This window comes from Haliaeetus albicilla, chromosome 4 (genome assembly GCF_947461875.1).
Source record: "Haliaeetus albicilla chromosome 4, bHalAlb1.1, whole genome shotgun sequence".
NCBI lineage: Eukaryota > Metazoa > Chordata > Aves > Accipitriformes > Accipitridae > Haliaeetus > Haliaeetus albicilla.
In genome coordinates this window covers 19,965,354-19,986,587 of record NC_091486.1, presented here as the reverse complement: position 1 = coordinate 19,986,587, position 21,234 = coordinate 19,965,354, and the positions used below count along the sequence as shown (strand labels likewise).

At 36.3% G+C, this 21,234-nt stretch overlaps 1 protein-coding gene across 8 annotated transcripts in view; it reads right to left on the bottom strand.

Annotated features, from left to right (window-relative positions):
* Positions 1–21,234, bottom strand: part of SLC4A10 (solute carrier family 4 member 10) — a 165,383-nt gene that overhangs the window by 40,746 nt on the left and 103,403 nt on the right. For 6 of the 8 annotated variants that reach the window (XM_069781241.1, XM_069781239.1, XM_069781237.1 and 3 more), the window contains 3 exons: positions 17,648–17,836; positions 6,268–6,359; positions 1,599–1,756 (listed from right to left, as the gene is read on the bottom strand). In XM_069781241.1, the coding sequence (XP_069637342.1) occupies positions 1,599–1,756; positions 6,268–6,359; positions 17,648–17,836 (439 nt within the window). The remainder of the gene's footprint in view (positions 1–1,598; positions 1,757–6,267; positions 6,360–17,647; positions 17,837–21,234) is intronic. The other 2 variants (XM_069781238.1, XM_069781243.1) reach the window with 1 other exon arrangement.

The following is a 21,234-nucleotide window of genomic DNA, read 5'->3' as shown; positions in this document are numbered from 1 at the left end:
TATATCATAAGCTTCACAGTCAGACTTGACTGAGACTATCAAAACCTTGTTATATAACAAACCTTATCTTACATAATAAATATATGCAATTATAATCTACGTACAGAACACATTATTTAATTCTGTTAATTCAGCAAAATCAACTATTTTATGATAATAGTATTATTGCAATATTGGGGAAGTTAAATTACCCCGAATAAAAATCATTTTTAAATCATTCTTATTCCCATTAAGGCTCTAGACAGCCTCTATCTAGGCTTGGGGCTAGTAGGGTTCTATAAAATGCAGAGGACAGGTTCAAATGAAATAACTGAAGTTCTCGGTTTTGCTAAAATGCAAAAGACAATTTTTCAACTAACATTATTACCTTTTTTTTTTAATAAACATTTTTGCAGAAATTCTTAATTATCCTAATTTTTAATTATTTAATTTTCTTTTGGCCAAAAATCAAGAAATCTGTTGTTTTCCTTTTGGTGGGTTTTTTTTTGTGGAAAGTTGGGAAAAGTTACAAGGAAAGGCTTCAGAAGATTTTTTGAAAGCCAACTCAGTCCCTCAATATTCCTTATACACAGGCAAAAATTAGAGAAGACCACAAAAGTCATATCCAAAGTAACTACAACTTAAAGAAAATTTTGTACTGTTTATCTGACTGGGAGCAAAGATCTGAGTCTCAGCATTGCATTTCATAGCATAACACTCCTTCCTGAGTGTCACAAACAACTGGAATACACTACTGCCTTCTGTCGGAATTCTACTTTTACAGAAACTAAAAGAGGGAAGGTGAAAGAGAGGCAGAATAGGTGTACAAACATATGCACAAATACAAAAAAAGTGAGAGACTGCAATAATAGTTAAAGCAGTGAATTCAGATGTGGGAGAATCACTTCAGAGTTTTGATCTGAATCAACCCCCGCAGGAAACCATGTATCTGCGGATCTATTTAAATGCTTTCTATTTGACTACAAAGTCTATTTTAGATATTTTTTAAAAATTCCTCATAATTTGTTCTCAGAACCAAAGTACTTCATCAGAAAAAAGTTTCAACTTAGAAAAAAATTAATCTCATAAAAATGTATCATTAAAAGTCACATTCACTACCATGCAAGTATCTACAAAGTAACTTTTGGAGGAGCATGATATTTACAGCATGTTTTTCATCCATTCACTGTCCTTAGTGAATCAAATCACAGTTTGTTTCTTCCCTTTACTCAATTCCTTCTTCATTTTTTTCTTCTGCATATACTTATGCAGTATCACACAAGTAGCTTCAGCAGATGAAATATTCTAAGAAGCTGCATATTTCACCTTAGTATTTCATCTGCAGTATTACCAGTTTGTATAGGATAAACTGTGTATTGTAACCTAACAAGCTATCATTTCTACTTCTGCAAAGAATTATTATCTGCACACACAAACAGCATGTCTCTGAATATACCCATACATCATTTAAAGGATAAGTGGAAAGATGTCTCTAAAAGATATCTTTGTTAAAGAACGAACCAAATTCATAACTCAATAAATGACAAAGTTGAAGGTCACATCACCCTGTCTCCACAAGGTACTCAGAAAAACATGAAGAGAAATAAATCCAACTGTACCTTGTTGGAATCGGAACTTCAGCTAGTCCTGTAAGCAGCACTGCAGGAGATAACCTAACAAAAGCAACAACCGCACGGTCCAGGAACTCTAGTTCACCAACTAAGATGTTTGATGCTTCAGCTCCAGGTGGTATCTTTTTCATGAAGTGTAGGTCAACCTGGGAAAGTATATTAAATAACAACCTGAAAGTTATTCACAGGGATTTTTTTCCACCTGATTTGTTGACAAAAACTTTCTGGTCACTGCACTATAATCTTAGTTATTTCAATTACACGGTTTTTACTATTCTTGTCTGTTGAGTAACCTTTTTTAAAGAAAAATGTTTCTCAAAACCAAGTAACTGCTCTTTCATTATTTGACTAATTTTTCTTGGAAACATAGTTAAAGTACTGCAAAATTAATTTATGAGGACAACAAATCACATTCAAAATCTTGTTAAGAATATAGTATTAATTTCCTAGTAATACTTTTTATCAATAATCGTAACAGCATCAATAATTCGTAACAGAATCAGTGAGTCATAACAGTAGAAGAAACGAAGACACTTTATTTTTCCATAATTAACAATTCTGGTGATCATGAATCCATAGTTGCTGTATCCTAATTTCAATGAGAAGAACAGGTTCCACTACATGTAATTTTCCTTCTACTACACTAAGTGGGATGTATTTTTGGTTTTGGATTTAATGGAAGACAGTTGCCCATCTGCTGAAAATAACAGAAAATAAGCTATGACCGTGACCGTCTCAAGAGTAAACTGAAAGAACAAAGCAGAACAAAAACCTTAGAGTTTTAAGGCAGTGATGTTGACTTTTGCAGGGACAGTAGGAAAAAATGGAGAAACAGCTTCATCGTGACATTGCTATACAAGCTCCAGGTATTTGCCTAGGAATGTGTTAATTTGTATTTATTTCCTCAGTAGCAGTCTAGAGCTTACTCTGTAACAAAGATCGACATGGAGTAATAGAGTATATAATGTATGTTTGATTTCATTACGCACGAGTATTGTCTACATTTCAAAATGCATGAATTTTGTCATTTGCTTTCCTTTTATTAATCTAAACACAACAACAGCAACCAAATCCAATATAAACTGTTAAAGTGGACCATTTTAATGTCTATCTTACAGCCATCTGTCAGTACTAGTTTGCATAGTTTTTGGTAATATTTAGAAAATTGTTTTCTTGCAAATGGCTCTGGCACTAAATCAGAATTCAGATATAACACAGTTGCCTGTGTAATGAAATCTTATTTCGCTGAGATCACAAAAAGATGTCTAATGCTACCCTAAGCTAATCTAGAACAATGACCAAACACCTCACAAAGTTAAACAAGCATCAAATCAACCTGGAAGATTAGAGACCAAGTACTTTTTCACGGTAAAGTATCAGTGAGATAAATTCTATTCCCCATTCAAATCACAAAATAACTCGTCATGATTAAATACAAAACCCAAACAGATTCACTTCACACCTAATTTTGGTGTCATAGGTCATTTATAGTTGAAAGAAAGGAAGTAGTCTTTCAGGCACATAGCAATGTGCGTTCTGTGCTGATTTTACCTTATGAATGGATTTAACATTTAATAACTAGTGTCTCACGTACGTGCTACAGTTGTCACCTTAATGTCCCACTAACATACCAATCACAGGATCAAGATTCAGATCTGAAAGAAACATTCAGTCTCCTGTCTACCAGAAAGTATTTCCAGATATGTTTCCTGTACTATTTATCAGCTTGAGATTCCAAAATCTTTTAGGTAGTGAACAGAGCCCCAGTTAAAAGAAAAATAGCTGGCAGAGAAGCATCAAATTGGGCAAATACACCCGAACCCTGGGTGTTGCTTCCACTACACAGTGAGAGCAGAGGTGGCCCTGGAGTGAATCTGGGGCAATGGCAGAAGCCACATCCTTCAAATGCTTCATCTAACCTATCCATCATACGTATCTTATCCCAATAGGTCTTTAGCTGGAGAGAGCTCACATGCATCTTAATCTGCACCCTAACCTGAGCCACATTCATGACCTGGCACTAAATAGTCCCAGTAAGGTCCGATTAAACATAAAACTAAATAACTAACATGGAGGTCATTCCCCTCCAGGGCAACTCAAGGACTGAAAAGAGTGGTGGAGACCTCCCCCAGAAGCAAATTGACATGAGGACAGACAGAAGATACCCAACATCACTTCTTGAGAAAGCCGTGACACACATTAATCAAATTTATTTATAAGCAGGGCCAACCAGTATTCAAAAACAAGTCAACTATTTCACATGGTATTTGAAAGACCAAACTCTGTCAGTATGGAACCAGGGTTTGATTCAGAAATACTGTTTCCACGTAGAGCATAGGAACGTTGCCATGAGAACGGATGCGGGTGCAGTCTCTTTATAAATTTCGTATTTCAGGACAACTAGGGTTCCCCCTTCAGCCTCTGGCATAAGAAGCAGAGACCGGGCAGCTGCAGTTGTTAAACTGCCATCCCCATCCTGCTCAGACATGGGATAAAGTGGTGCTGTGACAGATCATATCCATATCACCCCCCAAATACAAAGTCCTCACCATGTCCCCAGAGAAAGAGGAGTGACACATTTACAAGTACAAGCATCAGAAATTATGCCTCCCTCTCTGTGCTACTGAAGTAATATTCAAGACAGCTTTTAGTGCCATGTCTCACATTATTCATAAACAGATACCAATACAATCAACACAGTCTCAGTGCTGTACTCAGATTAAGTCAGCTTTTTGAATCAACTCCAAAATTTGGAATATTAGAATTAGCCCATGGGAGACAGATTAGCAAGAAGATAATATGTGAGGTAGTCAAAGGTGCTTTTTTGTAGAAGATAAATGAAATTAATATGTGGAACAAAATTGGAGCAAGAAATCACAATACTCAAGAGAAAATTAGTGCACTGCTCTACTTTCCTCTCAATCTGTGCCTATAATTCCAATTATAACCGTTGGGAGTTACTGCAATAGCACATTTCAAGGGGAAATTGTACTTTACTTATGCATCTTCAAAAGAATAAATGGATCTTTTTAAAGGCAGTCAAAAAAGGTATTTAGATTACAATCCTTTACTGTTATTTCATTCCTGCAAACAAAAGTTGTTCCCTTCATATTCCTGACAACCTTGTTGGTATCTAACACTGCCGAGCTAGCCAAAAGAAGACATGTTGATCTCTGCTCAGGCCAGTTTAATTAGAAGAGCTCTTTTGATCAGCAAAGCTGCAGCACTACAAAAATAGTGAGTGAAAGATCAAATGATGTAGCCCCCATTCTTGTTTAATACAAACATCATGCAGCTAGATAATGGACTGGGATTTTGATCCTACAACACTCAAAGCAATTGAGGAAAAGTCCAAGAAAAGCACTACTGAAAATCACGTCATTCCCTTTGGGTTGTTATGAGCTTCACCCCTGCACAGCTTAATTTTGAATAGATAGCTTTATTTATATTTGATATCCTTTACAAAATTTTACATCTTGATATTAGAACACTTGCCAAAACAATCAGTTTTAGTTAACACTTTTAATATAAATATCAGGAAACCAAAATCATACTTGATTTTTTAAAGCATTATAATCTTAGTTTTAAATATTTTTAAAGTATTAGCATTAAATTTTTAACAACTTGTCACTGTTTATGTATCTCCTTCCTACCTCTGCAGAACTGTGGTCCATAACACATCCCCAGCCAGCCTCCTTTCTTCTCACTCTCTTTGACAAAAAGATCTGTTTCCCATCTTTATTTCAGCCATATACCATTCCTAGTCTAGCATGTTCAGTCAAGAATTCAAATGGTGCAAATAGCTACTGCTGCTAGGAAATAAGTCTGGCACCAGATGGAGCAATCGCATAACTCTACTTTTAGCTCAGTTGCACTAACATTAAGATTTAACAGACTCAAAGTGCTGTTCTTCAGAATTTTGGTTTAAATCACCTTTCTTCACTTACTCAACCTTTGTTGTATTAATGTGTCAGCTGAAGTCATCTATCCCTGTCAGGTCTGTCATCTGTATCTAATGTGACAGTTTGTTTTAGGTACATACAGACTTCTTAAACAAATTAGGATTCTCCTTTACATTAAAGCTGAGAAGCTGTTTGCTTTTCTTTGCTATCTAACATTGAACTGTCATTGCAATCTCCACTACTGAACAGTTAACATCTTTTGTGAAGTGTACTGAAATATCTTGGCTCGCCAGAAGAATTAAGTTATAGGTTTACAGAAACACATTCTGTTTGAGACATCTGGAATCCACGAGTTCAGGTTATAAAAAGCATAGTTTGCATTCATGCATTACTCCTACAAAAAGTAAAAATCTGAGAGGTAATCTGAACTATAAGAATTCTGAATTACTTTTCTACTTAGATAATTTTCTGTTAATTTGTAAAAATTCCCCCTACAAATATACACCTATGACATTGTCATGCAATAAATTTATCTATGTTCCTAAACTGTGATTTCCTGTTACCAGTAATTTATCGAGAAAATGAAAAATTCTTTTTTGTTATATACAAACTGTGTTGCAGTGCACACAAAACTTTAATGCTGAAGTAAAATTTGAACTTCACAGCTTTTCCTGATACACATGGATTCATTTTATTTAATTTAGAAAATCTATTTGGTAGTCAGGAAGCTCTCTTCACCATCAGTGAACACTTACCTTGCTAAAGTCAACAGTGCTGTTTTCTCTGCTCACATCATTTTTGTTTTCAATACAGGCTGGAGCAGACTGTGGGGAAACAATCTGACCTGCTAAAAAAAGTACCGTTATTACAGAATACTAACAACTACTTCTATAAATAAAGCAACATCTAATGAAATAGCTGTTAAAGAACTACATACATTTCATATCATATGTGTATGAAGCATCTAAACATGGCATTTTAATTAAAGACTTATTTAGAATAACACATTCTCAAAAGACAGAACATTTATCATATGCAGTTAGGAATGGGAGAACATAATTTAGAAAATGCAAAAGATACTCTTGAATACTGGAAGACAAACCTTCTATGCCAATTAAAGTTTACAATTTTTAAGATATTACATTTGAGGAAAGTCCTGCATTCATATAGTTTTTCCAAGTGGAAAGTCCTGCATTCATATAGTTTTTCTAAGTAATTTGAGGAGCTGCCAATTTTGGGCAACACCTGTCTACAAGAACACTCCTCACTGAGTAAAACAGGATTACTAATTTTCATAAATTTACTCATAAGAATGTCCTGATTATAACAACAGCTATAAACCTGAGCATAAAAGTGGGCTGCTATAAAAATAGATGTATTTGAAATTAAAATGATTTAAAAATTCAGTATTAAACAATGTGATTATTGACATGTGTAAAACAAATGTTTCATCAGACACATTTTCAAAGAACTCCAGTGAGGATTTAGTATTTTATAGAAGTTTTTAAAATATCTCAAGATGAGAAGTGTTTAAACATGCCTCAGTCTTGTGTAAGCAAACAGTAAGCCTTGTGACCAACAAAATTTTGCCAACAAAAGCTCAAAAAGAAAAACAGGATTAAGTAACAAGTATATGTCACATAAAGCACATTTTTACTTAATGCGAACAGTGTCCCCATGCACGGCCAGAGGCCACCACGCACACACCGAGGGTGTGGGGCTGGCAGGAGGGCAGCACACAAACCCCACAGGGTGACGAGCCATTCCCTGCTTGCCTTCACTCTTCCACCCTCCCTGGCATGGCAGGAGCTGTGTGCAGCTCTGAGCACCACAACAAAGTACAGGAAAAAGTACCAAATATATGAGCCAACTATCTCTTACTGCCCTAACACATACCCAGGAATAACTACAGAGTCCAACTGGCCCAGAGTCAGCATCTCGTGCCCAGCATATATTTGTTTCCATAGCAAATAAAGTCTCTCATATGACTGAGAAATGATGATGTGAAAACATTGGTTCTGGTGAAAATCAACCTAAACTTGCACAGTAACAAAGACCATATGTTCACGGTACTTGAAGATGAAGACAGTCAGAAAGTCCTAAGCTAGGCACATTGTCTGGGCAATTCAAAGAGCCACGGTGTGTCCCCTTCACACCGCTGTCACACACACTTGCAGTCCAAGCATGTCCTCAGCCACAGCCAGGAAACAGAGCGCTTCACGGGATCCAGTCTGGACAGGACAGGAGACTTGCAAGAGTATCTCAACCATTGCCAAAATACTGAAGTATCCAGCTTCTGTCACAGCTGAGCACTACAGTATCCCCAGTTGAAACACTTGCTCAAGGAAAAGGTTGGTTTTCATGAAAATCAACATCTCATTTTCCACTAGACAAATCTCCCATGACACAAAACAATTTTTAGACTCTTGTGCTGCATCCTGGTAGCATAGCCAGAGAGATTTCACTTTGATTAGGAAGTACAGGAACAGAATGTTTTAAAATGTATTGCTAGAAATCTTATTATTAAATGTATCACTTAAAAATGTAAATATTTCCATTTTCTATTGACAGATCAAAACAAGAATAGAAATTAGGGCTTTTGTTCAGCACTACAGTGAAATAAACAGAGAATGGCAAAAAAACAGACATGACAAGCAAGTTAACCCAACGAAGTAGATAAAAATAAATCAGGATTAGAATTTACATATGACAAGAATAAAGGCTTGATTTCAGAAAGCAACGTATTAATGTAACATAAAGGAATTCACATTAAAAAAGACTTAATTCCTAAATGTCACAGGAGACAACTTTTGCAAATTGGAAGCCAGAAATTACTAAGTATGCGAGATGCTTATAAATGGTCATTCAGTTTGTCTGTTTTAATTAGAATCTAAAGGAAAAACAGAGTTCCATCATTGTTACACCATCACCTTTACACTATGTATCCCCATACACTACTTCGCACTGTAATTTTTCTCTGTATTGTTTATTTAGCAGTCTTAGATTATTTTACAGGAATCATCCTGTAGTATTAGAACTATTAAAAATAACATATACATTTTATTTCTGTACTATAAGGGGAATTACTTGTAATAATTACTCATACTAATATACATATGTTATGAAGATGTTACAGGAAAGCAACAGAAGTAGTAGTTCATTATCTTTCTGTTGCTAATTAGGGATTTACTTCTTTTTTTTTTTTTTCTGGACCCAAAAATTCAAGAAAATGAGAGCAGGGATATCTGCCAGGGAGATAAAAATATTGACCAACAAAGGAGTTGGAGCATGGACCACCTGTTATAAATACTGAAGTTTTAACATAATAATCAGAGGTGTCAAAAGCCTCTAAACAATTAGCATAACAGTCCAAAGGCTAACTTTTAAACATTGTGTCCACTTTTCTTTTAGGAGAAAAATATGTAAAAATATACATAGTAAGAAATAAAAGCCACAACCAGTAAGTATGTGAAGTTTATAAGAATAGCATATGTTCTTTTTCTGTGCCAACAGAAGACCTCAAACTTTGATATACCCATATGCTGGAGTAATCTGAAAGAACACAAGTTTTACCTTGAGGCAGTAAGAGATGTTTAAATAGCTCTGCAACTTAAGACAGCTTTCTGGATCTTGGAACAAGAAGTTTGCTTTTTTACTGTATCGAATAACAATCAAAAATACAAGGTAGGGAAGACAGGTAATTTCACTTTTCACATGACAGTCATGGGGAAAGTTTTTTAAAGAGCATCTTAAACACACTGGAGGAATGCATGTTTCTTATGCACCAATACAGTCAGTAAAATGCAAATCTGGAAGTTGGTCTCTGTGTGGCCCTTCAGCAGAAACATAAGACAAGGAGTACCGGTTTTTTGAGAGATTTTTGCTCCTATATACATTTAGTTTGTTAAATGCCTGTATATTTTGCACTAGATAGTAGGCAGATGCAGTGCTATGGTTGCCCTCTCCATAGGAGCAGGACTATAATGCTACATGGTTATTTTTATATTTGGTAGCTTCCTCTACTTCTGAGCTATGAAGCCATAAAAATTCATAAATTAATTTAATTTTGTGTATAATTTCATGTTGACTTAAAGGAGATGTCTTTGGGGTGAATACTGTTAAGTACATGAGCAATTCCCAATGGGGAAGGACCAAAAGCATACTGATGGCAACACCTAGCAAACACTGGCATCACCACGCTACGCTGGTTTTCCAACATCATTAAAAATACTCAGTTTGCTAAAGCATGTTGGCAACTATACACATGCTTTATCCTCAAGCCACTTTTGATTTCAGCAACTGATTGTTTCCTCTGAATGAAGGATGCAGTTATTGGCACCATGATGGTCCCATGAAGCAATAATCAATTCAAGAGCTATGTGAATGAAGAGGGGAGCTGTCACATCATACCTAAACTAAAACAAACAAACAAAACCAAAACAAAACAAAAAAAGGCATTTCCTTTCTGATTTCCACCAAAACGTAAACAGTCACCACTGCATCAAACTGCCTCTGGGATACAGGTACATTAAATCCAAGTTTTCTCCAAATTTTACCTTTATGATATGGGAGCCTTCAAAGCATTATGAGCAAAAGAAAAAAAAAAAAATCAAAAAACAAAACACAACCACCACCAAACAAACAAAAACAAACAAACAAAAACTAACAGCAAACAAAAACTAACACCAAACCCTAGCCAGGCTTTAAACATCTGGTCTGAGAAAAAACACTTGCGATGGTTTATTACTCTTTGAGTTGGCAATATGGGGTTTAGGCTGGTAGGAATGGTGAAGGCATAAACCATCAACTGCCTATTAAGAGGGAATAAGAGCAGCAACAGCCTTGCCATTTATTCAGCTCTTCCATACCCTGTCTTTGACAGTTCCGTTTCAGCGCTCTCAAGCAAAATGTTTATTTACACATTGTATGGGGTAAATACAGCATTTTATTTTTTAAGAGTGCAATGTATTACTTTGAGTCTTTATAAATCTAAAGTTTAAAAGCCTTGATTTATCCTGCAGTCCATCTACATTAAGCATCTGAAGAGCTACATTCTTGGAGAATTCATCACAAAGCCATTCAGATTTTTTAAAGTATCAGTCAAACAAATGCACAATGTGTTGTCATTGAAATATCCAGCCTACATACAAAGGAACTTACACCTAAGAGATAAAACCATACTAAAATGGGTGTTAAGGCTTATCTATGTATTAAAACACCGGTATCAGCACACTTTTAAAAATCTTATTTTAAATTGTTGTACATAAAAAAATAGTGGTTTTTTTCAGATAATGTGAAATTGCCAGAGCTTTGAATAGAGCAAGAATTCACACAAAAAATATTATGTCATGCAAAGCCAAGCCACTTAAAAATAAAAATCCATCAAAATAAGGTCCGTATTTGTTACACTAATAGAAGTTTGCATTTGAAGATAGAGCTCAGCATTTTGAGACTATTAGTCCTGCCAAATTAAAAAAAAAATTAATCCCAGTAAATTAATGTCACATGCAACATACTCGTACTCTGTAAAATTTAACGCTCAAGACCTTTAACTATGTGTATGGTACTTATTAATCAAAAATCCAAGAGGTCTCCAGAATGCCAATGACAAAAACCAAGAACAATGTATTCAGGTACAAATCACAGTTAATGGAAACAAATGGATGCAACTGACACATCAAACGAAATTCAATCAGAAAAGAATTTGCTTATATTTCTAGACCATATAGATTTCTTCTCATTCAGAAAAAAAAAAAATCTGATTTGCAAGCCAGCTATAACAATCTTCAGACTTTTCACTGCAACTAATCACCAATTTTCCAAATCTAAATGGACACACTGTCCAGATCAAAAATCAAGGACTGAAAAACAGTAAGTTCTCCTAAGTATATGGTAAAATTCTAATATAACAGAGCAGTGATACCATCTTTGCAGGCTGAATTGTATATGCACCTTTAGGCCTCTTGGTGCATAACATTTTCAAACGGTAGAGAGCCATGTCGCGCCCATTGTACCTGTGTAACTGCAAGCAGATTTGGTGCTTACTAATGATACATAATTTAAGAGGATGAGGAAGAAGTCACTTTACCTGTTTTTCTAATGCTACGCCTGAATCTCAAGCGTAATTCACATGAAGTCATGCAGTTTTAACTAAAATGCTATGATATGCAGTTTTACAAATTGATGTAAGAAAATGAACTTATAAAGAAATAGCACTTTTTTTCCCCAAAAACAATATAATTCCATACAAGCTTCTCTTAAGTGTGCCTCAGCTGCTGACAAAGGCCTGAGATATTTTTTAATCACTATAGCAAGAAGTTGCATGCTGTCAAGAAACTGAGATGAAGACATGGGTGTACATTTGAAATGATCTGAAGCCCAAGCAAGAATAGGTATTTATACTACCTCTGAACCTTCAGGGAGTTTACAGAACCCAAAGGATAGGAGATGAGGAAGATACAGAGATGAGATGAGCCTGTTAGAGACAGACACAACAAAGACAGAGCAAAATAAAGAAATACAAAGATGAATGATACAGTTTTATACATATAGATTACACATTTTATCATGGGTACAAGGAAGTGTGGAGAAAGAAAGAATAAATATCAGATGAAAATGTTCATAAATACAAGTTATATTTCAGTAATATAAAAACCTGGGGATAATACAAGTTGATTAAAATATATACATTTGAGAAGAACATAAAACAAGAAATACAGCATTAGCTAATCTAAGCTAGAATTAACTATCTTTGAGTTTGCCTTCTCTTCAAGGAAAGCTGGAGCAATCCACCTGATCCAGATCCAATACTGCCAGAAAACTTGGGTGTATATATATGGCATTCACTGTGACTTATTCCCAAAATGAAGGAACATGGTCATGTACCTAGGAATGCCTCCCTACCCTTTTCGTATGGCTCCAAGTAATGTCAGTCTCTCTCCACGTCATAGCATTGACGTCAGAGTTTCACATGCTGTAAGCTAGCTCTGATTTATGGCATAAATGCTTGAACTGATGTTTAGGAGAGATTGGGAAAATGAGGAAAGTAACGAACAACATCACATAACTGGTAATTTAGACTTACTGGGATACTAAAGCATACTGTCCTAAATTAGACACCCAAGCATAGTCTTAAACCCCTCCATGTGTGCTCATACTAGCATAAAACAATCAAGAAGTCCAAACCAGCCCATCATACTAACTGAAATAACTGGAAAAAGGCTTGAAAAAGAACATGTCAAAATGAACTGTTAACTCTGAAGATCCCCAATTTAATATTCCATTGCTTTTCTTCAAGCTCTTTGGCATATTGATAAACTTCTCCTTGGAATTTCAGAATTTCTCAAAATCAGACATGATGTATAGCATAACGCAATTTTTACACTAAAAACATGTCTGCTCTGACATCAAGGGAGAAGAAGCGGTTATAAATGGCATACGTATGGCACAGAAAACAGGCACAAGATCATGTTATTATGGATAAAGAACACTTCAGGAAGGTGCATGAAATACAATTTACAAGTCACTCAACCAGCCATGCTCCCCTACTTCCTTCCTCTTCAACTTTTATCAGGAAAAGGCCTATTAGATCTCATTACCTATATATATATATACACACACGTGCACATGCTCATACTCTGAAGCCTAGATTAAAAGTGAAACAGCCAGTCGAAAACACTTAAAATGTTTACATGATGAAAACTTCTTTTCTGAACTACATTTTCAACAGAACAGCTACTTTTCCATGCCACACATGCTTAAATTCTGAATTGCAGAACCCTTTATAAAAGGGGAGAGGCTTATGTAATTATTTCAGCATTCCTCTAACAATAGAAAGGTATTATATATTTGCAACTGTCATTAGCTTTTTAGACCATGTCATAGGAATTTACAGGCACAGCTCTCAGGTGTCAGAGTGAAAAACCTATTGATCTCAATAAAAATAAGTTAAATTGCTTTACAAACCAAACTTTCTAAAGATGATTTACTAATGACAAAGATTCATATTTTTACCTGCCTTTTACAGTATTTATACTATAATTACTTGCTGCCCTCTACTTTGGGTATTTGGTGTCAAATTAGATTTTAAAAAAAAAATCATTTTTCCTGCTCTTATGCCAAATTTGACTGTCGGTTTTTATTGGAACATCAAAAGCAGGCTTTTAATTCTCACAGTTTTGATGCTTAATGAAAAGTGAAAGTTAAACACAGCATGGCAGCATAAAAAATGCATGGTAAATCCATAGCACCCTGACATCTTAGCCCTGCAGAGGATGTGAAGAAAAGCCATTGTAAACAAAAGATAATACTACTAAATACAAAGCAAATTAATTAGATGGTCTGACGGACTCTTAAACAAAGAAAAAATGGAGGGAGAACATATGTACAACTATCTTCCAGCAAAGATATCACAGTGGTCTGTCAGCAGCACAGCCATGTATTGAATTTAAGTTTTTGTCTTCATTTTCAGACTTTGCTCCTGAATATCTGGAAATTGATACATTAATAAGCTAGCATAGTCAAGAACTTGGACAAAGAAGGGGGTTTGCAACCTCAGCTGTACCACACAACCCAGATGGCAAGGACTTACGGCTCTGAACCACCTATTTTACTTTAAACTACAGACTGCTGAGAATTGTTATCAGTTAAACTATCTACACTAAAACCAAATTTAACAAACTAAGAATTTCCTTTTGTGCAGAAGAAGTGTCCAAGTTCCCCTGCCTCATTTCAACAGGGGCAAATAAGTGGCCCTTCTAAAGCTCTGGCACTTGCAGTTTCTGAAAACTGATCTCTGATAGGGGTGAACTGAGCTGTAAGCTCATCAGTAGTACCTGACATGATCTGGTTTTCTCCCTGCAGTTTTCTAGGAATTAAGCTTCTCATCCAGAAAGTAAAAGCGATAACAAAATATTTTACTATTTTAATGCGTTTTTTTGTATTAAAAAGAGAGAACAATATTGCTACTGTTGGCAATATACAGAACATTTTATGTTTATACATTCTACACAATGTTTGTGCACAAATGAGAATAAGCAGACTAAAATGATGTCTTGATTGCATTTTACTAGTTTGTCCTCGGGAAATAAAGATGTGTCTCGCAGCACATTCTTGACAATAATATAAGGTATTTACATCCCTTAATTTTACTTTCTTTTACACATATTCAGCTGATTTTTCTTTCTAACCTGATCCAGTTATTTTTTAACAACTCATTTTTGTATTGTTATGAGAAGCTTGTACAGACGCTCCATGGCAATTGAAAAAGAAATATATAGCTGCACTGAGCATAACACTGTAGCTGAACCCTAGCATTTGGGTCATAAGGCAACGGCAGAAGAAAATGATCAGAAACCTCACTGCTACACCTGGTCAAGCTTCTAAGGACAGCAGAGTTCCTGAAAGCTGAGCATTTCAGTGTAGATTCCTGCACAATTTACACACCATGTACTATGCCAATTTACCCAGGGTAGAGAAATAACTAAGAGTATGCCAGAAGAGGTAGCAGTCAGTGTGCCTGAAATTAGGCAGCTCTCCAGAATCATCTCTTTCCCCATTCCTTTAATCCTGGAGTATTGATGCCATAGTTGCCACTCAAGCCCATGAGCTGCTTATTTGCTGTTGTCTTGAAAAGGGAAAAAATTGTGATTCCTTTTAAAACCAAAAACTTCAGACTAATTTTTCCTCTTCTAAAGCTAATAGTAATTTTAGTACAGTTCAGGCAATAAAATAAGATTCAGACTTTTTAATGTAACAGGGTAATGGATGGTAAGAGAGAAACTTAGAATAAACGAATACCTCTTTGCTTTATCACAGGGCCATCATCTATTTGAAGAGGTCAATGCAGGAGACTGCCAAATGTGCATTAGCACTTAAAGGATGCAAGGAGAAGAGCAATGCTTCAAACTGATTAAAAGACATCTGTGTCCAAAAAGATTGAGTTTGGAACTCTTCACTGTAATTTAGATAAAAAGCTGATTTACTTTTGTATAAATGGTCCTGAAATTATTTAGATTTGTATTGTTTATGGTGCATTTAGCTTAATTTAAATTAACATAGTGAAAGTGACTAAGTGGTTTTTTTAACCAGGGTTTAGAGTGCTCCAAGGCATGTCTACATACGCATGTGAACTGGAATTCAGTAGTTTTTCATCTTGCAAAATAAGCACAGACAAATGAAAACCTGTAAGAATGTGTCTCCCTACTTACAGAATCACTTAACCACTGAGTATATAAAATTAGTGTGTTTAATATGGACTTAGATGCTGTGCTGATCAGAATCTATTTGGGGGGGGGAATTAGATAGAGAAACTTAGGCAAAAGTGAGACATTTCTGGAGTGAATTACTGCATCAGTTCTACTAACAAACACAGAAAGTTACTGAAATTGAGCTTATGACACTTTCACAGCTTGCCCTGAGGGGTCTTTTTAAGGACACCTACTGCTTATTTGTTACGTAAGATCTAGAGCAAAAAGCTTACAGAATGCAAGCTGCCATCTTGCGTCCTGTGGAAACTGAGGAATAGAAACATTATAGCATTAACTTTCTTAAGTGTATCCTTAATATTTGTTTGAAGTCATCAGCAAGAGTTGCACAAATCAACAGGAACGTTGCCTTAAAAAGGATGGACAATCATCCTACTTACTTCTACTCTTGTGCATCCATATGCATAATCACACACATCTTAATAAATATTATTTTTCCTTACTCTTAAAATGATATTTTGGCATAATTAATATGTTTCTATTTAATATCCTTTTCAGATGAAATCATATGTTGCCTTGTAGGTCTGAGAGTCTTACCCAGTGAAGTGGCTAGATTTAGAACTACCTATTAAAACTATACAGCAAACAGTGAAACAAAAGGTCCTTCTTTGAAACCAAAGTTAATCTTTATACCAACAGCCCCATCTTTCCAGATCAGCTGCTCTACTACTCTTTCCCCCTCTGCTCTATGCCTCCCAGCACGCACGTGCCTCTTGCACCCTGCGCCTTCCCTGTGCTATGGCTGTTTCTTCACTCCCCACCTCTCAGGGAGCTTCCCAGGGGAGCTCGGTAGGGCCCTGAACCAGAGAGACAGCAGAAGGGACTAAGATTTCACTAAACCTAAGGTGATTTCTGGAATAAGAGCCACTATAGTCCAATGGTGTTAGGACAAAAACGTTGTGGGTATCGTGATGATATGGGATACAGAGGCTCAGTAACTCTGCAATGTATAATTCTAGTGAATTAATTGTAAATATTTGCAAAATTTGGCTGCAAGTTTCATAACACAGGCCTGTGTTTATGTAAATAAGGAAGGGGCAACAAGAAATATCTTTCATTATGATTAACCTATAACAACAGCACAACTTACAAAGGCTTCTGTAAAAGCAAAAAAGAAAAAAGTTAAGCCAATATTTTACTGTAGAACTGCTCTGCAAACGTGCTCTCTCATTTTCATGAACATGATTTTCCAAAAAGTGATTTTGTGAAAAAACAAGGTACAGTTCTTGCAGTATCTCTCCAACAGTGTCATCTTGAAAATGTTTTTCTCATTTTCCAACCCCTCAAACTCAACTATGAAATCTGAAGCACCAGCTGAACAATAGCTAATGCATACACTGTCATAGACCTAGAAACTATTCCAACAATCCATGACATTCGAACTAAATAAGCCCTGGGTAGTCAACAGAAGTCAAAAATAGACGTATCACATTTCTGGCACTAATGGAGCATGTCCGCAGTTCAGAGCAACACTGTGCGAAGACGTTCAAGCTCCGTCCAAAGGATCGCACAGAGTGCCTAAAGGACAAGTGTTCTCGCGCTGTGCTGCACCAGGGATAATGTGCCATGGCAATTACCCAGGACAGAATGGCACGCTAACACAGCTAGCGTGCTTCCAACACCTGAGCTAGTTCCCTTGAATAGCTCTGCACAGCCCTGAATTGTGCAGCATACCTGAATTTCAAATTTAAACAGGTGTGTTACTGAATGCATAAGAGGAACCACTCTCATGTAAAAGGTACCACTTTTACACAGTAGCTTTTCAGAGCAGAATCACACTGAGTTCAAGCTGTGGGGTACAAAGCATATGCAGTACTGAACAGGCAGATGTTATTGAAAACTCAAAATGCAAAATAAAGCAACGCATTACCATTTTTATCCATGGAATGGGGCTCAGACTGCTTCTTTCCAATATCAGCAAAGGATCTCACAATTGGGATCCTGTTGCTCAGCTTCTTCTGGTTCTGATGGTGATGCTGTTTCAGTAATGCCTCATGCACTCTGTGACGAACATCCTCACTGAGCTGCCCAGAACCCACCTGCTGGTCCAGAATCATATCTGAAAATATATACATAAAAATAATAGAAGAGGGGAAAGAGGAAATACTTTATTTTTTTAAATTGCAATAATAAGAATTAGTACCCTACAGGATTACAAATGAAAGGTATCAGTTCCTTTAACATGACAGAATTAAATGGTGAGTTTTATCTAGAATTGTTTCACACTTGGGAAAAAAAAATCAAAAAGAATTCTATTAATGCAAAAAAGTCAATCCCTCAAAAGATATGCAGTTCCCAAATTAAGGTCACCTATGTAACTTTGCAGTCAGTCCCTAAGCACTCCCATACATAATGTATTTAAACCCAGTATTATGATGTGTATAAGGTGTCTTTTTCTTTCCAAATAACTCCTACCCCATTTGCTACAAAGGACTGGCATGCTGTGAGGGAACAACTTTTTTATTCCCTTTATACTTACCACAGGAGATCACAGCCTAGCTCTTTATTTCTTATAACTATAATTACAATACTTTCAGTACAATATAAAGAAACCTCAGTTAAGACAATACAGGAAAATTTGCTGCATTATTTGCAAATACTTAATAGGATCTCATTCTACTGCCAGATGTACATGTTCCTGCAAGAGAATCATTACATGGAGGTGTCAGTGAAACTGATCCCCCTGCTAAGAAATTACAACAATTTTTGCAGTCCACTGGCAGAAAATATTCTTACATATTCATATTCAAAACTATTTGTAAATACGTGCATTATATATGTTTCAAATGGGAAAGAATTGTTGAGAATTTTGTGGGATTTTTTTAAATTATTATTTTTGGAAATCCTGCTACCAACAGTAATAATGCTTTAGAGAAAAAGAAAGGAAAAAAAGAAATTCTGTATCAAAGCAAGTAAAACAGCATTTAAGTACACACTATCCTTATATAGCCATTGGAAGAAACTGTACTGCACAAAAATAGTGATATAATAAGCTGAGTCAAAAACTCCTTGTACTGAAAATTCAGACAGCTAATGATTCTGTGCTGCAGTCAGATTCATATCTACCAGTAAACTCGGTGGCAAAGCAAGCAGATGAGAAAAAAATAAAAAGCAGATGCATCATCAGTAGAGACATAATTTGTCAGGTCTTTGATTATTGCCAAGAGCAAGAGAAAAGAAGAGAGATAATAAAAGGCATTAAATAGTTATGCTGGTTAAAAGCAGAGTTTAATTGCTAACAGTCAACTATGCAATGTATATACATTTAAAAAACACAACAGTTTTTCTGAAGTTCCCAATATCCACATAACAAGCCAATGTATCATATACATAATGGCTTTAAGAGCTGAACTAACAAATTACCTGCATGTTTCACTTACTATGAAGAGGCTACCAACAAATCTACATCTCTATGACAGCACACACACAAAAAGACAAGGCTCAGTCCACATATAAATGCAGCTGCCAACAGATGCAAACGTGAGCAGTATATCCGCATCCCGCAACTGAGTGATGCAGAGGTTTTCGACGTTGCCTTTGACCCTCTCCAGCAATTACATTCTGCACAGTATTAACAACAGTGTTGACCGAACGGCTCATACCAAAGAGTAATACTGCCTGGTGGTGTGCCTAATCTAATAAAATCTGTCTTTGCGGTGCTTCGCCTGACTCTGAAGGGAACTTTTATCTCCAGGGTTAACTCAAACACCACCACGTCAGTTATCTCTGCACTCCCAGTCTAGACAAACACAGTTTTTCTATTACTATCAATTCTAATAGAAGAGAGAGAGAGAGGCATAGCAGCAGGGTGAGTGACAAAAAGGCAAAAGAGAAGGTAACACAAGTTCAAGAGAAAGTCTTCAGTAGAATTTTTTCAGAAGGAGCCAAAAACTTGTAACACATGAGAAAAAGAAAAGAAAGCTCCAGCTCGAAAAAAAAAATACTCACTTTCCTACTGAACTCTACTGCCTTTTGAGGAACTGCCTCTGTCCTGAGGATAAGATTATCTTCTCTTTAGATAACCTTAGTACATGAATTCGCATGTCACAGTTCCCAAAACAGGCCAGTACTTTCTGTAATGTGACAGGGTTCTTTAGAGGAAAAAAATAAATAATAAATATATAACTTAGGGCATCTGTGCTAAATCAGAATTGAAATTATCCTCTCCCCACTCCTTTATAATTCTGCCAACCAAAAGAAAAATTGTAGAAGATGCAAAAACAAAGATTAACTTCTTTGAGTTGCTCTAAGACAGAAATCAAAAGGAAGAGCTGAAAAAAAAGTACTCCTCTAGAACAGGCAAATTTAGGGTTGTGGTCATCACCTTGCTTACAGATCAGTGGAACTCCACTTGTATGGTGTCACTCCTGGAATTACAGTATTTTCCATATTAAATATTAAAGTATATTAACTGCTGAGGATATCAATATTTAAGATGATCCACATGATGAGACAAAATGCCAGGAAAAAGAAAATCATATCCCTATCCTCTTCCTTGCGTAAATTCTCCACTAGACTAGTTAACAGTCACACAAGCCATGGAGTTAGCACCAGCCTGGTGACTAATGATTTTTATTTCCTGCCAAACTGAGAAGAAAGTGGCTTACCTTGAGTTTTCTTTTTTTTACAACAACTTCCCCTTTATTGTAGCACCTCTGCCACATGTAAAAAGGGAAGATGCATTCAGATTTGGGAAGAGTGAAGACGTGTTTTCTTGCCTTGATACTCCCCCTCCAGTTGTCATTCCTTTAATACAGACCCACTTGCAGTAGCAGCTACAGGAGTTTAAATGCAGTCAAATTACTGCCATATTGCTGTATTTTGACCTTTTTTTCCAAGACCTGAACAGATTTGAACAGTAGTAAGAAAGACTGTCTCCATCAGCACCTATCATTATGGGATCCCACTTCAGTTTCTTCCCAGGTTTTTCAACTATCTTTTAAAAGTCCAAGCCTCTGCAATGTCAGTGATAACACTCTTGATTGCAAAGACAAGCTTGAAAACAAGAGCAACATGGTTAAATTCCAAAAGTAAGTAGCAAACAGGAGCATTTTAAACATCTCATTTTCAAAAGACTCTATTTCCTTAATTCTGTGAGAAGATGATCCTACATGTTCCCACCAGTTGAAGCTGCACCTACTTTTCTCTGCTGGTTTTGGCTGGGATAGAGTTAATTTTCTTCATAGTAGCTAGTATGAGGCTATGTTTTGGATTTGTGCTGGAAACAGTGTTGATAATGCAGAGATGCTTTAGTTACTGCTGAGCAGTGCTTACACAGAGTCAAAGCCCTTTCTGCTTCTCACCCCACCCCACCAGCGAGCAGGCTGGGGGGGCACAAGAAGTTGGGAGGGGACCCAGCTGGGACAGCTGACCCCAACTGACCAAAGGGATATTCCAGACCATCTGATGTCATGCTCAGCATGTAAAGCTGGGGGAAGAAGGAGGATAGGGGGGACG